This window comes from Pleurodeles waltl, chromosome 5 (assembly GCF_031143425.1).
Source record: "Pleurodeles waltl isolate 20211129_DDA chromosome 5, aPleWal1.hap1.20221129, whole genome shotgun sequence".
Classification (NCBI taxonomy): domain Eukaryota; kingdom Metazoa; phylum Chordata; class Amphibia; order Caudata; family Salamandridae; genus Pleurodeles; species Pleurodeles waltl.
Window position 1 is genome coordinate 70609344 of NC_090444.1, and position 26476 is coordinate 70635819.

At 46.0% G+C, this 26476-nt stretch overlaps 1 protein-coding gene across 5 annotated transcripts in view; it reads right to left on the bottom strand.

Annotated features, from left to right (window-relative positions):
* CAD (carbamoyl-phosphate synthetase 2, aspartate transcarbamylase, and dihydroorotase) overlaps nucleotides 1-26476 on the bottom strand; it is a 617432-nt gene that overhangs the window by 586418 nt on the left and 4538 nt on the right. For all 5 annotated transcript variants that reach the window (XM_069233593.1, XM_069233597.1, XM_069233596.1 and 2 more), the window contains exon 2: nucleotides 22644-22783. In XM_069233593.1, the coding sequence (XP_069089694.1) occupies nucleotides 22644-22783 (140 nt within the window). The remainder of the gene's footprint in view (nucleotides 1-22643; nucleotides 22784-26476) is intronic.

Here is a 26476-nt window from a genome sequence, read left to right on the forward strand (position 1 = left end):
AAAGGGGTGAGCCTTTGAGGCTCACCGCCAGGTGTGACAGCTCCTGTCTGGGGGAGGTGTTAGCATCTCCACCCAGTGCAGGCTTTGTTACTGGCCTCAGAGTGACAAAGGCACTCTCCCCATGGGGCCAGCAACATGTCTCTGGTGTGGCAGGCTGCTGGAACTAGTCAGCCTACACAGATAGTCGGTTAAGGTTTCAGGGGGAACCTCTAAGGTGCCCTCTGGGGTGTAGTTTACAATAAAATGTACACTGGCATCAGTGTGCATTTATTGTGCTGAGAAGTTTGATACCAAACTTCCCAGTTTTCAGTGTAGCCATTATGGTGCTGTGGAGTTCGTGTAAAACAGACTCCCAGACCATATACTCTTATGGCTACCCTGCACTTACAATGTCTAATGTATTTCTTAGACACTGTGGGGGCACAGTGCTCATGCACTGGTGCCCTCACCTATGGTATAGTGCACCCTGCCTTAGGGCTGTAAGGCCTACTAGAGGGGTGACTTATCTATACCTGTATAGGCAGTGAGAGGCTGGCATGGCACCCTGAGGGGAGTGCCATGTCGACTTACTCGTTTTGTTCTCACCAGCACACACAAGCTGGCAAGCAGTGTGTCTGTGCTGAGTGAGGGGTCTCCAGGGTGGCATAAGACATGATGCAGCCCTTAGAGACCTTCCTTGGCATCAGGGCCCTTGGTACCAGGGGTACCATTTACAAGGGACTTACCTGGATGCCATGGTGTGCCAATTGTGGAATCAAAAGTACAGGTTAGGGAAAGAACACTGGTGCTGGGGCCTGGTTAGCAGGCCTCAGCACACTTTCAATTCAAAACATAGCATCAGCAAAGGCAAAAAGTCAGGGGGTAGCCATGCCAAGGAGGCATTTCCTTACAAGCAGTGACTGAGTAACAAGTACATAGTGGAAAGAAAGGAAGATCCCTGGGGGAGAGAAGAGACTGAGTTCTACTTGGTACCTACCTGGCTCCCAGTCAACAAGAAAATCACCTTCAAACTCCTCACCCCCGCTCACAAGGCACTGCACAACACCAGACCAGAATACCTCAGACGGCTCTTGTACACCCCAACAGCTTTACTCCGCCGACCTTGCCCTCGCCACCGTCCCACGCATCCGCAGAACCACCACCGGTGGAAGATCATTCTCGCACCTCACCGCCAAGACGTGGAACCTTCTTCCCACCCACCTGCGTCAGACCAAGTACCCCCTTACCTTCAGGAGACTTTTCAAGACTTTGTTGTTCGAGCAGTAGCAGCCCCCCATCCCCTTCAGCGTCTTGAGACCCTCACGGAGAGTACTGCGCTCTACAAATTCCCCGACTGATTGGTACAAAAGTGAGGTAGTACTGGAGCAGTGAACGAGGAGAGGAAGCACATGAGTGCAAGAGGCCACTAGGCTGCAGGCTAGAAATTATATGATTAGTGGTAATTCATACACCCCAATGCACATGCTAAAGAAAAAAGGTATCTAGGACCTTGCCGCAGTTTTTACTCGACTGAAGAGTAATTTCATTGGACTCTGAAGGATTAAACATAGTTTGGGGCAGGCAGCCACAATGGAATGTGAAAATCTGTGGTAGGAAGTGCGCTGTTAAATAATAAATACACCCCTATGTGAATCTGAGACTGAAGTTGAAGATGTTCACAAGGTTGCATTATTTACAAGCCAAGAACCCCTTTCTTTGGTTGGGTCACCATTCATATCACTTATGGTTATCACACAAGCATCTTAATCTGCAACAGTAAAGATGGAGTGTGACACGAGGAGTAGACCTTTAACACCTAGACAACGCAAAACAAGGCTTGGTGCTCTCTAAAGTGAAAGCTGCAGAAAGTCACAGCTATCTTATCAGACCTAATTATGTATATTGTAAAGAGCAGATATGGTGTCTCTCTCTCAATGGACTGGTTTACTTGGTTGTGCATCTGTGTAAGGGTGTGCCTGGACTCCAAATACCCAGAGGAGGGCGATAGAAAAATCTAAGAGCTGGGCAGGAGGTGGAGATAGACAGGAGGTGAAAAGAGGGCAACATAAGAGGGAGGAGGAGGTGGAGAGGGATAACAAGAGTTGGGTAGGAGGGGGAAGGGGGTTAACAGACAGGTAGGAGGTGGAAAGGGTTAACAAATGGGCAGGAGGTGAAGAGGAATAACACAAGAGAACGGCAGGAGGTGGATAGGGGTAACATAAAAGATGGGCAGGAGAGGGATAAGCAATGGGCAGGAGGTGGAGAGGGTTACTGAATGGGCAGAAGGTGGCGAGAGATAACATGAGAGGGATAATGTGAGAGAATGGCAAAAGGTGGAGAGGGGTAACATAAAGAGATGGGCAAGGAGAGGGACAACTTACCTAGAAGACCTAGTGCTGATGAAATAAAGAAAGAATATACCCCTTCCCCTCTGCAACATAGGAATGAGAAGTATCTCCTACGAAAGAGTAAAGAGAAAATATGTTCATGGAGGCCGATCTGAAAGGGTGAACACCTGAATGACATCATATTTAGCATACCCTACAATTTGAAGCACCTCTCTGCCAGAGATCTGAAAGCCCACCTTCAGTAAAATGTTCTTAAGGGCACCTGGTCTGTGGAACTTCACGTCTCTTCTTGAAGAATCCTCACATCCCTAAACATCTCTGCGTACATCAGTGGTGGAGGATGGGAGGAGCATTGTGGCGACCGTAAGAGAAGGGGGAAGAGTCCGACAGGTTTAAATCAAGGAGATCAGGAGCCTTCGGGAATCAAGACGTCTTTATTACAGTCTGAATTGGAAGCTGGGGTTCCTGTACAGACAGCTTGCCTCCTACTGCCCTAGAAGCTCACACTTAGGTCCGAAAAGAGAAGGAAGAATACACCCAGTGTCACTTTACAGGAAAACTGGTGAATTAATTTTTGAGACTCAGCTCTTTTGAAGCTTAGCTGTGAATGTTCGTTCCTCCCAAGATCTTGCAAGACATTTCTTCTGACCACCACAGGCAAGGAACGGAAGAGTAACTCAGTGTATTAACATTAGTGCATCAATGACATTAGTTAGTTCATTGCTTGTGAAGCATAAGCCTCATCTGCTCATGGCCTCATTTACAGTTTAGTGGGCGCCCCGTCGGCAGACAGGCTGTCTGAGGTCATTACCTCCACCTCCCTGGTAGACGAACACCCAACATATTTACAGATCTCCACCAGCCTAGCAAATATCTTTTTTTTTTTTTTTTCCAAAGAGCCTCCTCTAAAGTCACTGAAAGTTTGCAAATCAGCAGTCATGTTTGATGTGGCAGATCAGCCATTTTTTTGTTTTATAGAAACAAAATCCCATAGCAGAAGTTGACTTTTGTAAAACAAAAGACTAATTACCCTGACATCCTGGGCGTTTTCTCCTAGGACACAGGGGTAATTTTTATTTTTTTCTTCTTCTATGGTTAAGATGGAGTGACGGTGGTAATAACAATTCAGATGTACACAGAAGAATGTCTCAAATTGTTAAACAATACCAGAAACTGGCAGTCCCAAACAGAGAACAAGCATTTGAAATGCAACAGGTCTCGCATTTACTCGAGTTGGAGCTATTGGCATTGTTAATGCATAACTGGACTTTTTTGCCACATGAATTGTTCAACCCTCCTGAATATTTTGGTCCTTTCTGCCAAATAAGTCACTGGCCCTGCATAATACTAAAGGGCTAGTAGGCCTACTGGATTTTTTTATTTTTTTAAACAAGATATTGGAAACACAACTACTCCTAGGTGCTAAACATATTTACTTGTCAGTTGGTACAGGCAACATTGCCTGTGGGGCACTGAATAAATAATTGTACTCCAAGAATGCGTGCTTACTGGATCACTGTCCCTTGACTGCAGTCTGGGGAGTCAAACAAAACACCAATGATTTTTCACACACTTGAGGAGAGCCATCTCACATAATATTAATGATCCTCAGTCAGTCTTGAACTGAAAGATTAGTTATAAAATATTGACCATTGTACAGCATAATCAACTGTAATCTCTACTCGCGGTTAGTTTTATAAATACACGCACACACAGCTCATCTAGTCCGGTTTCTACTTTGTATGCACAGCTTGCATCACATTAAACAAATAAAACTACAGGTCCCAGAATGCAAAGCAAAGACAAATTAAGTGAGCGCATCAAACTAGGGAGCTGGACAACTCAACGAATACTATGCCATGGGCGGGTTTCCAGCTTGTATCACGTCATAAAAATAAAACTACAAGTCCCTGAATGAATATTCCTGCTGCAAAGAACGCGTACTAAACAGATCAAAGTGCATATAATGTTAAAATTTGAAAATAACTCTCGCAATTAATTTACTTTTTGGAGAGAGAACGTACTTTTGTCTAGTGGAAGTTTGGAGTCATAAGATAGCGCACGCAGGGTTAATATGCCTGCTGCAAAGAACATGTACTATGCAGATTAGTGTGCATATAATGTAAAAATGTCAAAATAAATGGTGAATAATGTTCTTTCTGGAGAGTTAACGTACTTATGTCTAATGGAAGTTTGGACTCATAAGGTATTGCAAAGGGTTATGCGCCTGCTGCAAGGAGTGCTAGGCAAATCACAAAGTGCATAAAATGTTAAAATGTCAAAATAACTGGCAATTTATGTCCTTTCTGGAGATAGGACGTACTTTTGTATAGTGGAAGCTTGGAGTCATCATAAGGTAGTGCACAGGGTTAATGTGCCTGCTGCAAAGAATATGTACTAAGTAGACCAGAGTGCATATAATGTAAAAACGATACCGCTGATGGAGTTCGCAAGCTGAGCGCCATGACAGCCATGGATCGCAAAGAAAAAAGGAGTTTGCCCAACCTGAAGTATATCGGCAATCGTGCAATTATCCCTGTAACGGAGTAAGTGTCCAAGGCGGTAACCAAACAGCCCCAAGGCGGGACAAGTGTAAAGCATTTACCAATGACATCAAGTGATTTTTGAAAGGCAAGCCGACAAACAAATTAAAGTGATGTGCCTGAGGTGGGCGTGGTTAAAAGCCCACAATACTTACAACAGGTCAAAGAGTTTGCGTACTCGACCTAAAAATGTAGATCAGACTGTCTACTCTAAATATGGTGGAGACAATGTGGCGCACTCAGACGGCCAGAGTTCATCTCACTATTGGTGCAAGTTACCCGCCAGCAGAATCAGCAGAGGTACTGCTAGCAAAAACAGAACAGTCAACATAGCAGGCAGACGATCTGCTTGGCACACAGGGAACTCCCTCACATCATATCTGCAGCTGATTTCACAGTCTACCAAACTCTACATGAGGCTCTTAGGAGGTCATCAATTTATGCAAGGCCCCTATGTTCACTGACTCCTCTAACTTGGTGCGAGACATTCATTGTGCCTAGAATTATAAAACATCTTACTACTACCCCTGTGAATTGAACTACTGCATTTATTTAATGCTTTCAGTCTGTAAAGCTTGATCAGTTAAGTGTGTGTTCTATTCACTTATTTTTTCAAAAAGCACTATAAAACTCCTTAGGCCGCGCTACCAAGTATTCTGAGCCCAAGCCACGGGTTTTTTTTCTTGTTTAATTGTTTTTAAACAATCCTGTTCCAATGAAAACCAATGTAGTTACTGTTTGAATGAATTATTGCTTGTATTAAAAACACTGATATCTTGTACCAAGGAAAACACATTAAAAACACAGTCCTGAAAAAAAGGCATCCTGGGGAGGAGGGTACGCATTACGCAGCAGGAGGGGCCACAGAACCCTCCACGCTGCACCCTGATCCCAGGGTGACATTAGAGAAACAATCAAAAACCATCAACTTAACCGCTTAGGTGCGGGCGTCGGCCACTGGCCGACGCCCACACACCCTCCCTGGTGCGGGTCACGACCAGTGGCCGACACCAGGAAGGGTATCAATAAATCCTCGGGTGCGTCGCACCCGCGGATTTTTTTTTTTTTAAACCCCCCCCCCCCCCCCCCCGGGAGACACGGAAGCTTCCGTGTCTCCCCCCGCCCCCCCACCCGCCCCTTTGTGACGTCAGCGCGCCTCGCGGCGCGCTGACGTTGCAAAGGTGTTTTCCCCATCAAAGCAGGAAGCAGCCTTGCGGCCGCTTCCTGCTTTGATGGGGAAAACGGCCTCTCACACGTTCGGGAAGGCCTCGTAAGAAAGGGGAGTGTCTCCCCTTTCTTACGAGGCCTTCCTGAAAGTGTTTCCTGGCCCCCGATCGCAGCACAGCACAGCTGCGATCGGGGGCCAGGAAACACTTTCAGGAAGGCCTCGTAAGAAAGAGGAGACACTCCCCTTTCTTACGAGGCCTTCCTGAAAGTGTTTCCTGGCCCCCCGGTCGCAGCTGTGATCGCGCCCCCCCCCCCCCCCCCCAGGGGGCACCTACCTTTTTTTATTTTTTATTAATTATGCCCCCGGGGGGGGGCCCGTTTTCCGAGGGGGCCGCCCCCCCAATGTGAAATCCCTGGCGTCTAGTGGTGTTTCCTGGCCCCCGATCGCAGCTGTGCTGCGATCGGGGGCCAGGAAACACTTTGAGAAGGCCTCGTAAGAAAGGGGAGACTCTCCCCTTTCTTACGAGGCCTTTTCAAAGTGTTTCCTGAAAGTACGTGCTGATTGAGGGAAGAAGCGCAGGTAAGGTGGCCTCTACTGTTGCACGTATCTCACACACCATCGATTTTGTGACTGTCTACGTAGGCTAGTGTTTTAGAGCAACAGTTTAGCCAATAGCAGAGATGGCATCTTGATGGATGACTGCTGCCTACACTCGGGTTATAGAGGACCGCTCTGACATAGGATCAGAGACTGAGACATCAGATACTGAGACAGCATCTGAGGGATAGGACAATGGCGCAGACTCTGGGAGTGATTTTTCAGTCAGAGGAGTCCCATTCGATAACTCCTCTTCCAGTACATTATGAGGGAGGTGATGAGGACAGTCCTGCTGTCCCTTCGCAAGCTGTTTGTGCAACTGGGTAATAGTGGGTTAGGCCAACCCAGAGAGCAGGTGAATGCGGCGGCAAGCAGAGAGAGAGTGCTCTCTTGGGAGCTCCCCAATTTAGTTCAGCCCCAAATTCCACCACCCAAATCATATTGTGGAGACATCAAAATTATCCATGGCAAAACAAACTGGTTTTGTAAGGCAGGCACCTGTGTTTTTGGTCCTGGATTCGGCGGCCATATAGAGAAACACACTAAACCCAAACATTTCTGGAAACTAGACATTCGGGGGAGTCCACAGAGGTGTGACTTGTGTGGCTTCCCCAAAGTTTTCTTACCCAGAATACCCTGCAAAGCTGAAATGTTGAAAAAAAACTCAATTTTTCTCGCATTTCTGTCACACAAACTACAGGAATATGCTGGGATCCACAATATTCCTACCACCCAGTGACTCCTCACCTGTCCTGATAAAAACACTACCCCACTTGAGTGCCTACACCTAGTGTCTGTGTCAGGAATGGATCACCCCAGGGTCAACAGCTGCCTCACGTAAGGACCAACATTGACCGTTGTGTGATCTATTCCTGTCGCAGGCACCAGGCCTACCCACACAAGTGAGGTATCATTTTTATCGGGAGGCTTGGGGGAACGCTGGGTGGAAGGAAATTTGTGGCTCCTCTCAGATTCCAGAACTTTCTGTCACCGAAATGTGAGGAAAACTTGTTTTTTTAGCCACTTTTTGAGGTTTGCAAAGGATTCTGGGTAAAAGAACCTGGTCCGAGCCCCGCAAGTCACCCCTCCTTGGATTCCCTTAGGTCTCTAGTTTTCAGAAATGCACAGGTTTGGTAGGTTTCCCTAGGTGCCGGCTGAGCTAGAGGCCAAAATCTACAGGTAGGCACTTTGCAAAAAACAGCTCTGTTTTCTGTGATGTGTCCACGTTGTGTTTTGGGGCATTTCCTGTCGCGGGCGCTAGGCCTACCCACACAAGTGAGGTATCATTTTTATCGGGAGACTTGGGGGGACGCTGGGTGGAAGGAAATTTGAGGCTCCTCTCCGATTCCAGAACTTTCTGTCACCGAAATGTGAGGAAAACTTGTTTTTTTAGCCACTTTGAGGTTTGCAAAGGATTCTGGGTAACAGAACCTGGTCAGAGCCCCGCGAGTCACCCCATCTTGGATTCCCCTAGGTCTCTAGTTTTCAAAAATGTACAGGTTTGGTAGGTTTCCCTAGGTGCCGGCTGAGCTAGAGGCCAAAATCTACAGGTAGGCACTTTGCAAAAAAACAGCTCTGTATTTTGTGAAAAAATGGGATGTGTCCACGTTGTGTTTTGGGGCATTTCCTGTCGCGGGCGCTAGGCCTACCCACACAAGTGAGGTATCATTTTTATCGGGAGACTTGGGGGAACATAGAATAGCAAAACAAGTGTTATTGCCCCTTATCTTTCTCTACATTTTTTCCTTCCAAATATAAGAGAGTGTGTAAAAAAGACGTCTATTTGAGAAATGCCCTGCAATTCACATGCTAGTATGGGCACCTCGGAATTCAAAGATGTGCAAATAACCACTGCTCCTCAAAACCTTATCTTGATCCCATTTTGGAAATGCAAAGGTTTTCTTGATACCTCTTTTTCACTCCTCATATTTCAGCAAATGAATTGCTGTATACCCAGTATTGAATGAAAACCAACTGCAGGGTGCACCTCATTTATTGGCTCTGGGTACCTAGGGTTCTTGATGAACCTATAAGCCCTTTATATCCCCGCAACCAGAAGAGTCCAGCAGACAAAACGGTATATTGCTTTCAGAAATCTGACATCGCAGGAAAAAGTTACAGAGTAAAACAAAGAAAAATGGCTGTTGTTTTCAGCTCAATTTCAATATTTTTTTATTTCAGCTGTTATTTTCTGTAGGAAAACCTTGTAGGATCTACACAAATGACCCCTTGCTGAATTCAGAATTTTGTCTAGTTTTCAGAAATGTTTAGCTTTCCGGGATCCAGCATTGGTTTCACACCCATTCCTGTCACTAACTGGAAGGAGGTTGAAAGCACCAAAAATAGTAAAAATGGGGTATGTCCCAGTAAAATGCCAAATTTGTGTTGGAAAATGTGGTTTTCTGATTCAAGTCTGCCCGTTCCTGAAAGGTGGGAAGATAGTGATTTCAGCACCAGAAACCCTTTGTTGATGGCATTTTCAGGGAAAAAACCACAAGCCTTCTTCGACGGCCCTTTTTTCCCATTTTTTTGGAAAAAACTAAATTTTCACTGTATTTTGGCTATTTTCTTGGTCTCCTCCAGGGTAAACCACAAACTCTGGGTACCATTAGAATCCCTAGGATGTTGGAAAAAAAGGACGCAAATTTGGCGTGGTTAGCTTATGTGGACAAAAAGTTATGAAGCCCTAAGCGCGAACTACCCCAAATAGCCAAAAAAGGGCTCAGCACTGGGGGGGGAAAGGCCCAGCAGCTAAGGGGTTAAACTCACTGTCAAGAAATATACCACAAAACAACAAAGGGATTAAAAGACCCAAGAACAGCAACACCACAAACTGTTTGCTTTTGAACGTGCAGCGACTCGGGATTTTGACACCCTAAGGCAGTCCAACATATGAATTCCCAAGTTTAACAAGTGGAGAACAACCCTCCGTCCCCCTCCCACCCCTTTTACCTCCTTCTCCCCTTCTCATTCCCCGGCCTCTCACTAGGTCTTTAGTGAGCGGTTCTGTTGTTTTTTATCTTGGTTGTTCCTACATCTTTTCTTTTCTTTTCCTCTCAATTCTTTGATAATAATCATTCTGTTCATACTCAGTGGTTTAAGTCTTGATGTTGCATTGTCACGAGTGTTGGTATTGTAACCGGCAGCATATCCGGATTGAAGTGTGGAAACTTAATAAACAGATTTAAAAAAAAAAAAAAAAAAAAAAAAAAAAAACAGGTGGAGAACAAGATCAGGCACAGGAAATCTCCAATCTTGAATCCATGATCATTAGACCCGCAGTTAAGGGGGGAGTGACAGTGATTATGCCCATTCAGATGTACATATAAGAGTGTCTCAGATTGTTAAACGATACCAAAAAGTAATAAAATTCGGAGAAAAATCCAAAAAATGACATCACGGAGGATGTAGAATTTATGGTAAAGAATGAACAATAATCAAGCAGGAAGTAGAATTCCTTCTAGAAAACCAACCACAAATGCCTTATTTCGACATCCTACGGATGTGCCCAAGAGAAGAGTTTCTGGGAAGGGTTCAATATCGGAACCACGTGTGAAGTTTGTGGATCATTGTGAAGGACCCTTGTTATCCCATGCCATCATGTGTGAAAGATGCAAGAGACATGCTGGACATTTTGGCAGGCATAAAACTGGGACCATCCGAACTACTAGTAATATTAATTGTTGAATCATTATACAACAGCATTCCCCAAGAAGAGTCATTAAGGATAACAGAATCTCTGTCTCCATCACAGCTATGGAATTTATTCTAGACTGTGCCCACCTGGCATTGGCAGCACCAGGTTACCCTTGAGGATGACAGTGCGCTTTACAAATTCACCACATAACATGCGGTTTTTTCAAGTTCAAAAATGATTTCTTGTTCCAAGCGCACAGTACTTTAATGGGCGGCAAGTTCGCTCCAAGGCTGGCCTGTCGTATGCCCCTCATTTTGGGACAGAGCACGTGCCTAATGAGATCAAACCATTCTGGGCACACATCACCATATGGAGACAGTATATACACAATATTTTTGTCAGCTGGAAAAGCATGGAAAGCCAGGTCAATGTTTTCTCAAGATGGGTTAATACTGTATGCACACAATTCTAGCTCTACGCTATAAACATGACTGACAAGTTCTAGCGCTGTGACTGACTGGATCGTAGCACATCCAGTGGTACTTAGAGTTTTGTTCACGGACAGACAATAATAAAACCAAAAAGAGAGGCCAAGCCATCGTCATGTAACTTGTGTCACTGTAAAGCGCCGAGCGGCTGCTGGGGGGCAGAGAGCGCTGCATGGAAGGCGGCAGCACACTGGCACCAGGAGGAGAAGGGGCGGGGGACTGATGCTCCTCGGTGCTGCTCAAGGTCACAGGGGCAGGAATGCCCGATAAGGCGCTGGGAACGGCGGCAGCTGGGCGGCATGGACGGGGGAGGCCCGCTCCGCCAGGCCCCGGGTTACCTCACGAGGCGCTAGGCCTCCAGGCGCACGGACAATGCAACATGTACTCATGCACACGGGCAACACCCTTACACACCCATGCGTGCAGGCAGGACATGCAAGTACTGGTGCACAGAGAACGTACACAGAGCGAATACTAATACCCAGACAACACGTACTCCTGCATACACAGCAAATACTCATGCACAGAGGCAACACATACTCGTGCACACTGGCAACACATGCGACAACACACACACACCCATGCGTGCAGGCAGGACATGCAAGTACTGGTGCACAGAGAACGCACACAAAGCGAATACTAATACCCAGACAACACGTACTCCTGCATACACAGCAAATACTCATGCACAGAGGCAACACATACTCGTGCACACGGGCAACACATGTGACAACACACACACACCCATGGGTGCAGGCAGGACATGCAAGTACTGGTGCACAGAGAACGCACACAGAGCGAATACTAATACCCAGACAACACGTACTCCTGCATACACGGCAAATACTCATGCACAGAAGCAACATATACTCGTGCACACGGGCAACACATGCAACACATGCGACAACACACACACACACACACCCATGCGTGCAGGCAGGACATGCAAGTACTGGTGCACAGAGAACGCACACAGAGCGAATACTAATACCCAGACAACACGTACTCCTGCATACACAGCAAATACTCATGCACAGAGGCAACACATACTCGTGCACACGGGCAACACATGCGACAACACACACACACCCATGCGTGCAGGCAGGACATGCAAGTACTGGTGCACAGAGAACGCACACAGAGCGAATACTAATACCCAGACAACACGTACTCCTGCATACACGGCAAATACTCATGCACAGAAGCAACATATACTCGTGCACACGGGCAACACATGCGACAACACACACACCCATGCGTGCAGGCAGGACATGCAAGTACTGGTGCACAGAGAACGCACACAGAGCGAATACTAATACCCAGACAACACGTACTCCTGCATACACAGCAAATACTCATGCACAGAGGCAACACATACTCGTGCACACGGGCAACACGCCAACACATGAGACAACACGCTTACACACCCGTGCAGGCAGGTCATGCAAGTACTGGTGCACAGAGACAACGCATTGGTACTCGTGCACACTGAGCGAATACTAATACCCAGACCACACGTACTCCTGCATACACAGCAAATACTCATGCACAGAGGCAACATACAGGTACTCGTGCACACAGAGCAAATGCTCATGGCCAGACACAACATAGGTACCTATGCACTGGCTGGAAATACACATGCACAGCAACAAATATAGGTACTCGTGCACACAGAGCAAATACTCAGGCAGAGGGAACACATTTAAGTACTCGTGCACACAGACAGCAAATACTAATGCACAGAGACAACACATACGTACTCATTCCCATAGACACGCTAACACATGCATGCATACAAGACATGTGAGTACTCGATCACAGAAACAACATAGGTACTTTTGCGCAGAGACACTACGTACAGGGAGGTACCCGTTCACACGGGGAACCCAGCTACAGGCAGGGGTGCATCGAGACAGCACATACAAGTACTCATGCACAGAGACAACACAGAGGCCTCTATGCATAGAAAGAATACATGTGGGTGCTTAGGCACACAGGCAGACTTACACGCACCAGTGCATAAAGACACACAAGGGTCACTCAGTTCTCTCTCTCTCGCCCGGTGGCCCTACTGCGATGTCTTCCCGAGTTTATGAATGAATAAAAGTTTGCATGCCGAGATTTTAAGACCCAAACGTGTCATGTTACAGCAAAACTACAACACCCACAATTCAAAGCGCAGTTAGCTGAATAGCCCGAGCCCCCTCAAGGTGCACATGAGCAGATGGATGGATGAATGCTCGTCTGGACTCTGCGTGTGCCACTTGGACTTCCGCAGCTTTCAAATCCGTTTCTGCTTGTTGTGACCGTCACTGAGAGCTTTTAATTATTTACCTATACGGGGCTATTAAATGGTCTGAAAGGCTTGGGCGGGAGCCCGCAAACAACTGCTCTCATTTAAAGTGTTCTGTAACTGGCCGCGTGGGTGCGCTCCGGTCATGCCGGGCACTGGTGGTCGTGCCTGGGACACCCTCACATGTTTGCTGTCCCAGCCAGTGTGTACACTGCACTTTAGAGCTCAGACACAAAGGGAAGCATGCAATAAATCGCAATCAGGCGCCCGAAAGATAAAACGTGCTCAGGCCAGGCACTCCCCGACTGAGCATCGTTCCCGTCCCTTCACTGCCAGTGAACACATCGGAAGCCCTGGGGCTAGTTTCGTACAGAACAAAACAAAATACCCTTGAAGCATGTCAGCTGCATCGCGAACAATGGCACAGTCAGCAACCTACTCCTGTCACAGCCCATCTGACACCTTAGGTGTGGAATATAGTAATGCAGCTTCGATGCTTTCAAAACCCCACACTTAACAAGAAATGACACACCCAACTGTCAGAACCCCCTTCAGAGGGCCACAGGGCAACTGGACCCAACCATGGGGGTTGAGGCCTTTTACTCCTGATGTCCCAGGGCCCCACTTTCTATGCAACCTGAGCACCTGACTAAGTGGGGGGAGCAGGGGAGACCGGCTCAACTCGAAATACGTGCAGAAGCAATAAAAGATTGTCCAGTCAAATACTTGCCTTAGCAAAGCCAATAGGTATCACCTATGCAAGATCTATTGGCTTTGCCAAAAAGTTCTAGACAAGGCTGCTATTGAACATGACTGGAGGTTAGTGGCGTGAAGTGTTGTCGCGTGGAATGGGGAAGAGTAGAGTGTTGTAGAGTGCAGTGCCAGAGAGTGTTGTGTACTAGGGTGGTATAGAATAGCACAGAAGAGTGGAGTGTCGTAGAGTACAGCGGAGTGATGCAGGGTAGAGTGCAGTGACATAGAATATAATGGTGTAAAGTGCTTGAAGTGACAGAGTGCAATGGTGGAGATTAGAGTGGCGTAGAGTTGAGTGTTACAGAGTAAAGTGCACTGGCATGGAGTGTGTTGCAGAGTAGCGAAGAGGAGAGTTATGAAGAATAGACTGGAGTGCAGTGACGTAGAGTAGAGTAAAGTGCAGCAGCGGAGTGGCGTAGAGTGGAGTATGCATGGTATGACAGCACACTGCCACTACAGACAACACATTTCCAATCGCAATTACCATTCCATGTGACTGACATACAGTTTTACTGATGTAAGAATACAGCGCTGGTAGAAATGGGGTTCCTGGTTGGCACCTCAGCCAGGCAGCAACCGCTATTCTAGTAAGGGCGAGAGAGCTACACACCCAAGATAATCCCTGCTCACCCCCCTTGGTAGTTTGGAACAAGCAGTCAGGCTTATCCCAGAGGCAATGCGTGAAGCGTCTGCACAACACACACAACACTAGTGACACAATAAATACACCACATAGGAAACGCCACAACCAGTTATATGAAAATAAACTGTATTGTACAAAACAACACTAGACCAAACACGACATGTATCAGTAATACCAAGGTACACAAGCAGCAGTCAGATAAACACCTAGGTTACTGGGACTCCGTAGTCAGGTCATCAGCATCACCAGAAATGCACACATCATGAAAATATTATCAGCATCATCGCCGTAGTGAATGAACATAGAATAAAACATTCCCCAAATGGCATTAGTCATATCAGGCTTTATCATGCCTGCCAGTAACAGGAACAACCACGTATACTAAAAACATCTCCATTGGGCATCATACGCCATGAACATCCCCTGCTGGGAACACACAGGGCGGGTTCACCTGCACCTCTACTACCTGACAGGCGCTAACACCATGACAGGCAACAGGGGGGACAGCCCCGTATGTGGGCCACTGGGCATAAGCGCAAATTTGTGAAGTTATTTGGTGAACTCTTCCACCACGATCCACTTAGAAGCTTCTGCGCTCCTAGGGTCATCAATGTGGCAATTATCAGGGAGACAACCCCTCTCCTCTCACAAGGGCTACCTCAAGCACACAACCCTCTGCCACGAGGGAACTCCGAAGAGACTCCCCTCCTGCCCGGCGAGGGACACAAGACGAGCAGCGAGGCACTCCTCACTCCCACGTCAGGGAGAAATACCCAACAAAGTATGCCCCAGCACCGGACAACACTCCGCTTCAGCCCACATACCTGCGGGTGCCGCCACTTACTCCTGGCAGGGTCGGCCTCCGGCAGCAGTCTCTCGAGAGGGGTCAGAGAGCCGCCGTACTCCTCTCGGCAGCCCAGGCCGCAGCGGTGACTCCACCGAAGCAGGTGCCTGCGTGTGCCCCGGGGTCACCTGAAAAAGCGCCTCCTGTGCGCTTCATAAATCACTGCCGGCGGCTCTTTACTTCTCCTGCCCCCTGGGGTGGGGCATACCGGGGGAGGGGATTGGCCACATCAGCACAAAGGGGGTCAGGCATGCTCCACTAGTGCTGTCACCCCGACCAAATGGATAAAGTAGGCACCACTCACGCCGGCCACACTAACGAAAAACAGCGCTCTTCGTGTGCTGTCAAAAACAGAAATAAAGCACTCTCTCCACGCTTGGTGTAAAGGAGGGAGCACTCTGGGCAAAGATGCGAACGCTCTTCACGCGCTAATGCACCAGGGCACTTTCCATACGCTTTCCACGGGAAAGGGGCACTCCTCTTGTGCCCAACTAAAGGAAGCAACACCCATCCCAAGAAACGCTGGGGAGAAGAGGGGCACACCACCCAACCCCTGGAGACAACAATGGGGACACAGGGCTGCGGGGCCCAAGCAAGGAGGCCAGCACAAGGGTTCCAAGTCAGTGGCAGTCCCTCTCGGTGACCAGCAGGTCACAGGTCAGCACAACAGCAGAGTAGGCAGTTCCTGGTGAGTCCTTCCAGCAGTATCCATTGTCCAGTTCATTAGTCCATAAGTGCCCAAAAATGTGTGTTGGGGGTGGGGGGGGGCAACCTCCTGTACTTATACTTATTTTGCACAGCCTCCCAAAACGGGTAGAGGGTGCTCTAACAAGCCCTAACCAGTTCCAGCGATGACCCCCTTTTCCTCCAGGACACGCTCCAGACATCATTAGGGGTGAACAAGCCCTTTGTGTGAGGGCAGGACACAGCCTATACAAATGTAAGTGCGTCCTGCCTCTCCCTCTCCGAGCCCAGGAAGTCCATTCAGTATGCAGATGCAATCCAGTTACACCTCCACCCTCCCTGCGTACTGGCTGTCTGAGAAGTACGCACAAAGCCCAGCTGTCAGTCTGCCCCAGGCGTGGATTGAAGTCAAGCTACAAAAGTACCAATTATAAGCACAGAGAAATGCCCACTTTCTAAAGAGGCATTTTTACAGTGGTAATAAAAACATTCAACAATACCAGTAATCAGCATTTTTCACTACCATTCCAACCATACCAAACATGCCTATGCCACCCCTCACAGATCAAACAATGGCACCTGTTAGGGCATTTCCAATGCAATCCTATGAGAAGAGCAGCGCTCACAGTAGTGGGAAACTAAATAGGCTGTTTGTCACTACTAGAACATGTAGTACATAGACACATAAGTCCTACCTTTTACATACACAGCACCCTGCCCATAGGGCTACCTAGGGCCTACCATAGGGGTGACTTAGGTGTAGTTAAAAGATTTATTTGGAGTTTAGACCCAAGTAGTTGGACTTGCCAAGTCAATGGGGCAGTAAACTGCAAGCAGGCTCTGCAGTGGCAGGCCTTAGGTTTGAAAGGATACTTCTGCGGGTGACGCAAGCAGCGCTGAAGGCCCACTAGAAGCATTTAATTTACAGGTACTGGGTATAAGGGATACCACTGTGCAAGGGGCTTATAGATCAATTAAATGTAACAATGTAGGTTATGACCTCCTTACAGAAAATCTCTCCAACAAAAAGTATCCTATGTAATTAATCAATAACCCAGAAATCACTGGGGGATGGAGACCATAACCAAAGTGAAGCTAGACCCACGTTCAGTTGACCAATACCTCAATGTTGATTCAAAAGGCCAGGGCACCCGTATGAAATAAGATAAGAGTCTGTGCAGTTAGGTTCTTGGCCTTCGGAGAATCAATATATAATCCAAACAGAGTTAAAGTTCAGTGTCTTTATTCTTGTGCGAGATTTTCATACATGTTCATCACATCAGAAAGATTCCATAAGTGGTCATCACAACAACATCCAACAGCCGCTGGGGGTCGCGTAACTAGTTAGCATGGAGGAGTGCTAAGAGCCTAACTGCACAGACTCTTATCTTATTTCATACGAGTGCCCTGGCCTTTTGAATCGGTTTGGTATTTCCTATTGGAGAAACACTGGAGGTGCTGGGAGGACCCTCCGTTCAGGAGCACCATATTTACTATCCATTGTTAAAGAAATGTTTTGGTGATATTCTGTTAGCGCCTATCCCTATAATTCCCCCCCCCCCTTTTCTTCACAATACCTCAATGTTGTTAGGTAGACCCTTACTGGTGTCATGCTAAAACCAGGATGGGCTCAACCATGTTCCAGGTGGCTATCATCCTACTGAGATCACCAGATAAAAATACCTTGAAAAACCAAAGTATCCCTTTATTAGCAGCGATTCTGGTATGATTAAAATCATATTGCAAGGGGGTACGTCTATGGAGGTTATGGTTCTACATCCTACGTATCAGTCGACATGTTTAAGCCTTAACATTAGATGCCCATAGGGTTCAGGGCTTTCGTCAGCACTAGGTTACTTTTGCCCCCGAAAAACATTCAGTAGTGTCAAAGAAAGCCTAACTAAGAATTGTCACAACACAACATTTAACATTTAATATAAAGCATGCAAAAATGACAAAGGTGCCGTGGTTGAGAATGAGTTCCCTTCTTAGGATCTGTAAAAGAACACATGAAACACCTAATTTTTAACTGCAGGTACACATCCATCACCATGCAAGGGACCTTACCATCCCCACCGTAATAGGTCTGGCTTTTTGTCAAGAGAAAAGAGAGAAAAGAGAAGAGAGAAAAAAAGTGTGAGTGTGTGTGTGTGTGTACGAGTGTGAGTGCGAGTGAGTCCGTCCACAGCAGTCATAGAAGAAAAACCCTAGAGTGATGCAATACCTTGGGCTACAACAATATAGAAGCTGAAGGTAAGGCCCTTTTACCCAACAGACTACATTAGCATAGTTCAGTTGAACCCTTCAATAGAGTGTTATGACAAGGAGTCGAAGATGAAGCTTGCTAATTAAGTGGTGAATTTAAAGGGCATAAATAGCAAAACAGTGCATATTAGATACTTTTGCCAAGTGGCCAGTGCTTGTGTTGCATCTTTAACAAAGCCCAAGGATGCACATCTATTTACTTTGTTAACAAAATAATTAACACCAACATATTATCAACACAGCAAAATAAAAAACACACACAAGTACAAGAATGATTAATAAATAGCACTGTGTTTATGTGATCCAAGGAGATCAGATCTATTATGGACAAGGGTGGGAAGGCTGTGGTGATCCTTTTGGACCTTTCTGCAGCTTTCGACACAGAGTCACCCCATCCTCTTGGATTGTTTAAAGAAGATATGAGTTTCTGGAAAAGCACTGAATCCCTTTCACTCTTTTTTAACTGACAGGGAGCAGTCAGTCACCCCAGAGAAGTTCATGTCTAGACCATTCTCACTGCACCGAGGTGTTACCCAGGGTTCGTCGTTGGGGCCCTGCAGGAAGCTGGCCCTTTATATGAGGTAGTTAAATACTGTGTAAAGGAACCAGGGGTCCCCCAATGAGTGGCCAGGGCTTGTTATGCAATCTTTAAGTGCTCTATTAAAGGATAGTGTGGACGAGCAGAATTAGGCTTAACACAGGAGTACAAGACATCCACAAATACACACAATAGTCAATAAATGAGACACGACTCAACAAGCAGGGGCAAAATCAACTGGTTTTGCCTATGCAAAAACTATTGACTGTCAGTATTTTTTTTTTTACATGATGCACAGCAGTTCTACTGTGCAACAAGGCTTGAAGAAAAAAAAAGGGGGTCAGCTTTGACCGAGCCATAGCATTTTTCGCCCAACTGCGGTGCAACATGTATTCAAAACAACAACAAAAAACTAATAGAGTTTGCATAGCTTTGCCAATGCTCGTCGCTTTTACTGCACGCAAGTTTCAATTACACCTAGTGTCAGTGCTTGAAATGGAAAAATAATAGTGCAGGTACTCTGTGCCACAGTACCTGCTTGCTTCCGAGAAGTGCCAGTACTCTCCAATTAAAAGTAATACGTTTTTCTTGAGACTCTCCCTCTCAAAATAAAAAAGTGCTGGTACTCAGTACCGGCCCATTCAAAGCACTGCCTAGTGTACGATCTGCAATTAGGCAACAGTGAGAAAAAAGATCTGCAAGTGAAGATATTCCAGTTCAGAAACATTAATCTTACTGCTAGACTTTGACAGCAACGGAAGACACTTGAGATGAGAATCCCCTAATACCCAAAGCAACAAGCATTGGTTAAGCAATTCGGCCTGGCGCTGACACAATTATGTCTTTTTTTTTTTAACTTTTTATTGGAAGCATATGCTGAGAAAAAAATAAAAAGGAAAAAATATTCTATCTAAACCTGGCCACTGTTATTTCCATTTTTTTTTTTTTTTTTTACTCAAGCAGCAGTGTTCCTAGTGTTTTTAATAGCGCTTTTAGCCGCGACATGATTTTATTAATAATTGCGAATTGGATAAGAATGAATGACCATCTGACCAACAATCAAAGCACACCCGGCTGCAATGTAAGACTATCACTTCAATACTTTAGAACACCTAGAGCTGCCAAACTGCCTGTGAATCCAGCATGGACACGTCGAAGGAACGATCATTTCTGGACAGAGGCAATAATGCATGCAGTGTGCCTGTGTGAATTCCTTTCACCGTCCAAAGGCGGTACACACTGCAATGAAGCACCTCACAGCAGCTTGAGGCACATGTGAGGCAGGCTTGGGAGGAGAGTGCAATACTGGTGGAACAATGTCTCTGCTAAGATTTTACGAAATTCACTGCAGTAAGAAAACGTGCCCACCTGGAATCACAGAGAAGGATGCTCTCACCCCTTTGAAAGCAGGGGGAAGAGCTGGGGACCGATTACTGTTTATTTAGAGCAGAGCAGACAGTGAAATATGAAGACTGGGGTCCTGTTTGGCTATATCTGCAGTGCATGGTTCCAGGGTGGCAATACGTTTTCAGCTCTTTGTCCAGCGGTTTTATCATTAGTAAAGCACCAAAACACTCACTTAACCGATGTGCCCTTTAAATAGAGTCCTAGGATTTCCTCCCACTGGATGTGTATGGGTGTTTGGCTGCGGATGATCAGCAGACGTTTAAAGTGTCTAGTTTACTAATGGATGCTTGAAGAAGTAAAATGCACCTGATCCTGCTAAAGATCTTCGTAGTGTGTTAGGTCTACGAGTGGGTGAAAATACCGTGAAATATAGAACAAAATGGACAGAAATATCCTCTTGTGAATCTACATGGCAACACCAGGACTAAATATAGGGATTCCTTGCTTAGTATAGTAAAAGTCAACATTACCCAATACAAACATGGAAGAACCAAAGGTTGGCAGGCAGAGCTCCAAGAACCGACTGCAGTGAGAGACAGAGGCACTCGGGGCAGCCAGAAACAAGCACCCGCCACAGTGGAAGAAATGAACCCCGTCGTGCACACGGTCAGTGAAGCAGCAGCCCTTCCAACAGTGGAATGCCCTAAACAGCTCCTCCAGCCTGCGGAGATCAGGTCAGGGAGAGCAGCAACCAGGAGACCACACGGGAGACCCCCAGAAACTGCGACGCCTCAGTCAGTGGCTGGGAGGCACCGGCATGTTATGCATTTAGTAGCTGAACACCAACCCACACACAAATCTGAAAAACAATGCATCGTAACGGAGTAGCAGACCACTTCCGCTCTTGGAACCCTCTAATCACTTGTTGGCTGTTCTCGTTGCATTTGACCCTGTACAGTGCTCTGCTCCTTTTCGGCTAGGTCTGAGTTACAAAAATACCACACACACACTCCTGTGCACGTTGGGTGGATGACATTTTTTACCACTCCTGTGGCAACCATAAGACTGAAAATGAACCTAATGTGTTCTTCTCAAGTGTCAATTCACAGTGGTGAAAAAGTATATTTCTAAAAACAAAAACAAAAAAATACACAAAAAGTAATAGGATTTCACTGTTTTGTCTTTTTGTCTACAAGCTACAGCAAAATAATACCAGCCCTATGTTATGCAATGGTATTTAGGAATTATTACTGTACCCTTATCCTGAAGTGAAGCCCCCCTGGTCACACGTGTTTACACATCACCCTACATGTAAAACACCTTTGCCTTAGTAATTTCACCATTTCCATTTGATTTGTCATGCCCAAATCCACAGCGCTAGTCTGTGAGGCACTTTTGTTGTGCACGTTTACACACAGCCCTATAAAGCTCTGTTGTCACACCTACTTCCTATTATATTACAAATAAAGCACATCTGTCGAGCCTTTTATTACCAATTACAAGGTGGTTTTCCACACAGGCCACCGTCGAAATGTGCATGCCAGTGATTTGTTTTTAAAAAGTGCATTGGGGATGCCTTTCTACACTGTCCTGTACATATGGGTGCATAACCGTGCTTGTTCCCATTCTCCTTTCTCCCTTTAGCCCCTAACACCACCCTAGCCCTGCACTGCAATGGCCTGCGGATACCGGGACTAGGGTGAAATGAAAGACTGGCTGGCGGGCTCACTTCAAGTGATCGGGGCAGTAAAGAAAGCAATCTCTTGGAGAGGTCTGATAAAAGCAGCGCTATGCTAGGCGCTCAAGGATGCAACAAAAGGACTGCTGCTACTGCGAATCATACAAAGGGACTTACAAAGAGACGGCAGAAACTGCATGCCTCTTAGGTACTGCAGGGGCAGCCACACATCAGCCTCGACTTGCATAGCTCCCCCTGTGGTTGCCTGCTCGTCCAACAGCACAATGTGGCTGAGGTCTGTGCACGGCCAGCTCCTCAGTGTATGTGTCTTGCAGGGGGCTAGTCATACCCCTTCTCACAACGGAGGAGCAAGCAAACTAGGGATCAACGAGGGTACACCAGAGTTAAAGCGAACAAAGGATCTACAACTAAGAAAAAGTCCCAGCAAAGAATTGTGGTGCAATCCGAGCGGCACGTTTTCACAACTTCTGGTAAAGCACATGCGAGGTAAAGTAAAACACTGCTTTCATTAAGTTTGGATATAAAAGACCGAAGAATATGGCCTAAAATTATAACCCCACCCGCAGGAGTAAAGGAAATGCCTACCGCTTGGATTAGGTTCTGAATAAAATAGACACTTGGTTCTTTTTGGCCTTAAATGCTTTCTAAGGTTTGGAAAATAATTAGGAAATATGTCCTGGGGTCAGCGAGGCAGTCAAAGATAACACCATAAGAACTAGACTTGGGTCATTATTAAAAGGAATTGTCTACCAATAAAGAATACCAAGGAACATTAGCCATCCCTAAAGGGATGAGGAAGGACATAGGTGTCTCTTACCCGGCTCAGCCCAAACTCATCGTGTTCGTCATGAGGGATGCCATAGTTTCCTACGAGGGGGTAAGTGAGCACCAAGATCTGCGATTTGTAGGACGGGTCAGTCAGGGCCTCTGGATACCCCACCATGCCAGTCTGGAAAACTGCAAGAGACAAAGCAGAACGATGAGTGAATAACACCATGTACCAGGTCAGTGTTGCTTGCCAACCATACATTGCCATGTAAGAGGACAAGACTATGTGTAACCTTTCGGACGCCCAAGTTACACCATCGCAGCATAGCGACACCTCATGCATTACAGCAGTTCAAAACAGGTCGAGGGAGCTGTAAAGATGAAGCAACCTCATTACTAGGGTTTAACACAGATTACATTTTCCGCAAAGGGTGCCCAGGAACATTAGTGAAATAAAGGCATTTTTTTCATTGAACTGGCTCCCCTTGCACAGACTATGTAGTATACAACTCAAAAATAAATAAAAGGATATTATATTTCCCAATCCAATGGTCCCTATCATATAGACTGGAAGGACAAACGGACACCAAGATTTATCTTGAAATCTTCAGCTCTCTGTAGCTAGCAATCAACACATGGAGCAGCCTAATGGCAATATGTAAAAAAAAAAAAAAAAAAAATCTTTTTCAGCCTAGAGACATATTTACCTATCCTAGGTTATATATGCACACACACACAGTTTACATACAGACGTGCAGGGTGTAATATGCTTTTTATTACCGTTGTTGGGTGTGGGGAGGTGCCATTCAATTGGAGCAGCATTGGGTTGGTCCTTAAGGATATGGGGATGTTGTTACAGATCCTAATTGCATAGATGGAAAAGGTTTGGTACCTTGTTTTTTCTTTTTTACAGGTATGGAGAGAGCCACAAGAGATCAACTGGTGAGCAAAGTAAGCGTGGGTACCGGTGGTAGTTGCTTTGTAAATGATGCCGCTGGTTTGGAAGATGGTTCGTGCAGGCAAAGGAAGCAAATGGAGTCCCACGAGGATGAGAGAAGAGGGTATTGCGCTCATTTCTACTGGCCCTGCATGAGAGATGCTATGTCGTGTAGGATGGATTTGCAAAAATTGAGCAATCTACTAGATTAGTCGGCTTGAGATCAGACTGACAAGTTTCGTGAAGATAGGTCTGCAAGGGGAAAAAGGTGTGTTGGGGAGAAGAGGCAGGGCTAAAAAGTTTTGGGTCTTATACAAGCATCCGAAATACTGTGACCAAGATATTCTAAGTGTTGTGCCATGAAATATTATCTTAGAAAGCCTGCACATTAGGTACCTTGCAAAATAAGTTATCCATTAGCCTTTAGAAAACACTTGCAGTTGATGCAGCTCCAAATGGGAGTCTCTGATATTTGTAAGCACCATAAGGTTTGACAAAGGTTGTTCAGAGTTTGCGAACCTTCACAGAGCGATCTGATAAGCATCATGTAGATCAATTGTCAAAGAAATACTTGGCATCTCCAATATTTGCCATTGTTTCTTGGATGCCTGGTAGAGGGTAGCAATCCACAAGTATATCTTGATTGAGTGACCTCAAGTCAACAGTCTTAAGTCACCAGAGTGTTTCTTGGTAAGTACAATGGGAGAAACCCACTCCGATTAACCAGTATCTGTAATTACACTCAGAAGTAAGTTTCTGTAAAAGTTTTTTTTTTTCAAATCTCCCCTGACACTCATGGGAACTGGTCTCACCTTATGTATCACAGGTTTGAAATTACATTTCAGTTAATTTAGGTTTGAAACCTTTCACTATACTAATTGCGTTAGAAAAGACTTTAGGAAATTTATGTTGCATTAATTGTTTTACCTCACATGTTGCATCTAAGAAGAGAATAGGCATTTCTCCTACTATTATAGGTTCTTCATGACCTGGGTGTAGATAAATCCCTAGTTTGGCCAAGTCTTTCCGCCCTACAATACCACTCCCTTTAACCACAACATTCTTTAGTTTGAATCTCTCTGCCAAGACACTGACGAGTGAACATGAAATATCCAAGTAACTCTACACCCTGTTCACTAAATGCATTGGGATTTACATCTGCTGGAATTATGGGTATTTTTCAGCCATAACTTAAATGTAGAATCCACTATTGGGGTGACTGGTGCTCCAGCGTCTGCCATGACAAATTATATTACACCGTTGATGGTCACTTGGCAGAATGGCCCTTTGATCTTGCAAGTCTGGTTGTTTTCACTGCAAAATGCAGTCTTGAATTTCATTATTTGTATCCGATAGGCTGACATTGTGAATCTTGGCCTTGTTAGTGGAATTCATACTTGCCCTACAGACTGCCTGAAAGTGACCTATCTTCCTGCAACAGGCACAACTTTTGCCAATAGCTGGACATGAATGATGATTTTTCAATGAGGTTTTTCGAACCACATCTATAAGACACATTTACACCTCCTCCACTGGCAAACTTGTTGGACTTGCTAAACGCACAAATTTGCAATGCACCTGAAATACAATGGACTAGTGAAAAACCTGACGAATTAGAAGCCTGGTCAGTGTTATGGTCAGACATGACTTTCGGAGTTAAAATATGCAGAGCAAGGCCAAAAAGCGCGGCGCGACGTGGAAATAAAGTGAATGTTATGCAGGTTTCATGCAAAAGGGCACTCCAAATGCAGAAACATGTGAGATGGCCACTAACATTTAATCGGCCTGCGCGGGTTATGTCAAGGCAGCGTGATCACCCCGAGAAAAGCACAACGTTCAACCCAGGAGTAAAAAACCCAGTCACAGAGAGAAAATGCTCTGCCGATGACACTCCAGAAAACTCACCGCATGAAACGTGCAGAGTTCTCTCCGAAACAGCTGCACCTTCACTCCGAAGCCTTTCCCTCGGTCAAAAATGTACAATATTGTCCACACTGGAACAACGCGTCCCCAAGGAGACTCAGATGAGCCCCCCTCTAACCAACAACACTACCCCACTCCTGGTACCAATAAATGTAGTGTGGGTAACTGGTAGAAGAATCATCCCACATACAGAAATCTGTAGGAAACAGGAATATTCTTTTATTCCAGTAAGTTTTTTTATAATGAACCCACGACCAGACAGCAGCCAGTTGGCTCCGAGGACTACAGGGGAATGGCCAACCCATGGTCTCAGAACCAAGCACAACATCCTCAGTCATGGTGACATGACCTAAGCACAGGCGTATACAAATTAATAAAAGCAATGCTACTACCACATTTTACACATGCCATCCTGCAAGAACTCCTGATTACATGCAAGACTGCCTGATAGAAATACACGTTCTGGAGAGGCCACCATCAACACAGGACTGGGGGCACTAAAAACATTGTGGGACACAAAAAGCGATCTGAAGAAAGATGTATATAATGCAATTTGGTTCCACCAGGACTTGGAGGCTGCTCCAGCTCTGAGTGGGTGATTCTAACTGCCGAGGCTTGCGAACATAAGAGGAGTCTGTGAACTGAAATGTAATGTCCCCTGACTTCAAGCAGAAGCGCTGTACACCAGCACGGAGGATGAATATCCAGAAGCAGGAGGGTTCCTGCCTTTTTTTTACTGAGATGGGAGGTTGACGTCCCTGCCTATTGAGAATCAGCCAAAATAAGATTTGCTGATCTCAGGAGGCTCGCTTTTATCCATCTTTGTAAGCCTCTGGCAAAGAAAAGCGCAGCTTGGACTCTGCCCTCACCTTCACGTCTCTCCCCAGTACAAGGCACAGGTCAGACCAACTGGAACTGGTCAGGATAATTTTACTTACGCAACTCAATTAAGCCCCAGAACTTCTATTGAGAGGTGAAGTATGAGGGTGGAAGGGATGGGGTGTGTCCCCACCCAAAAAGAC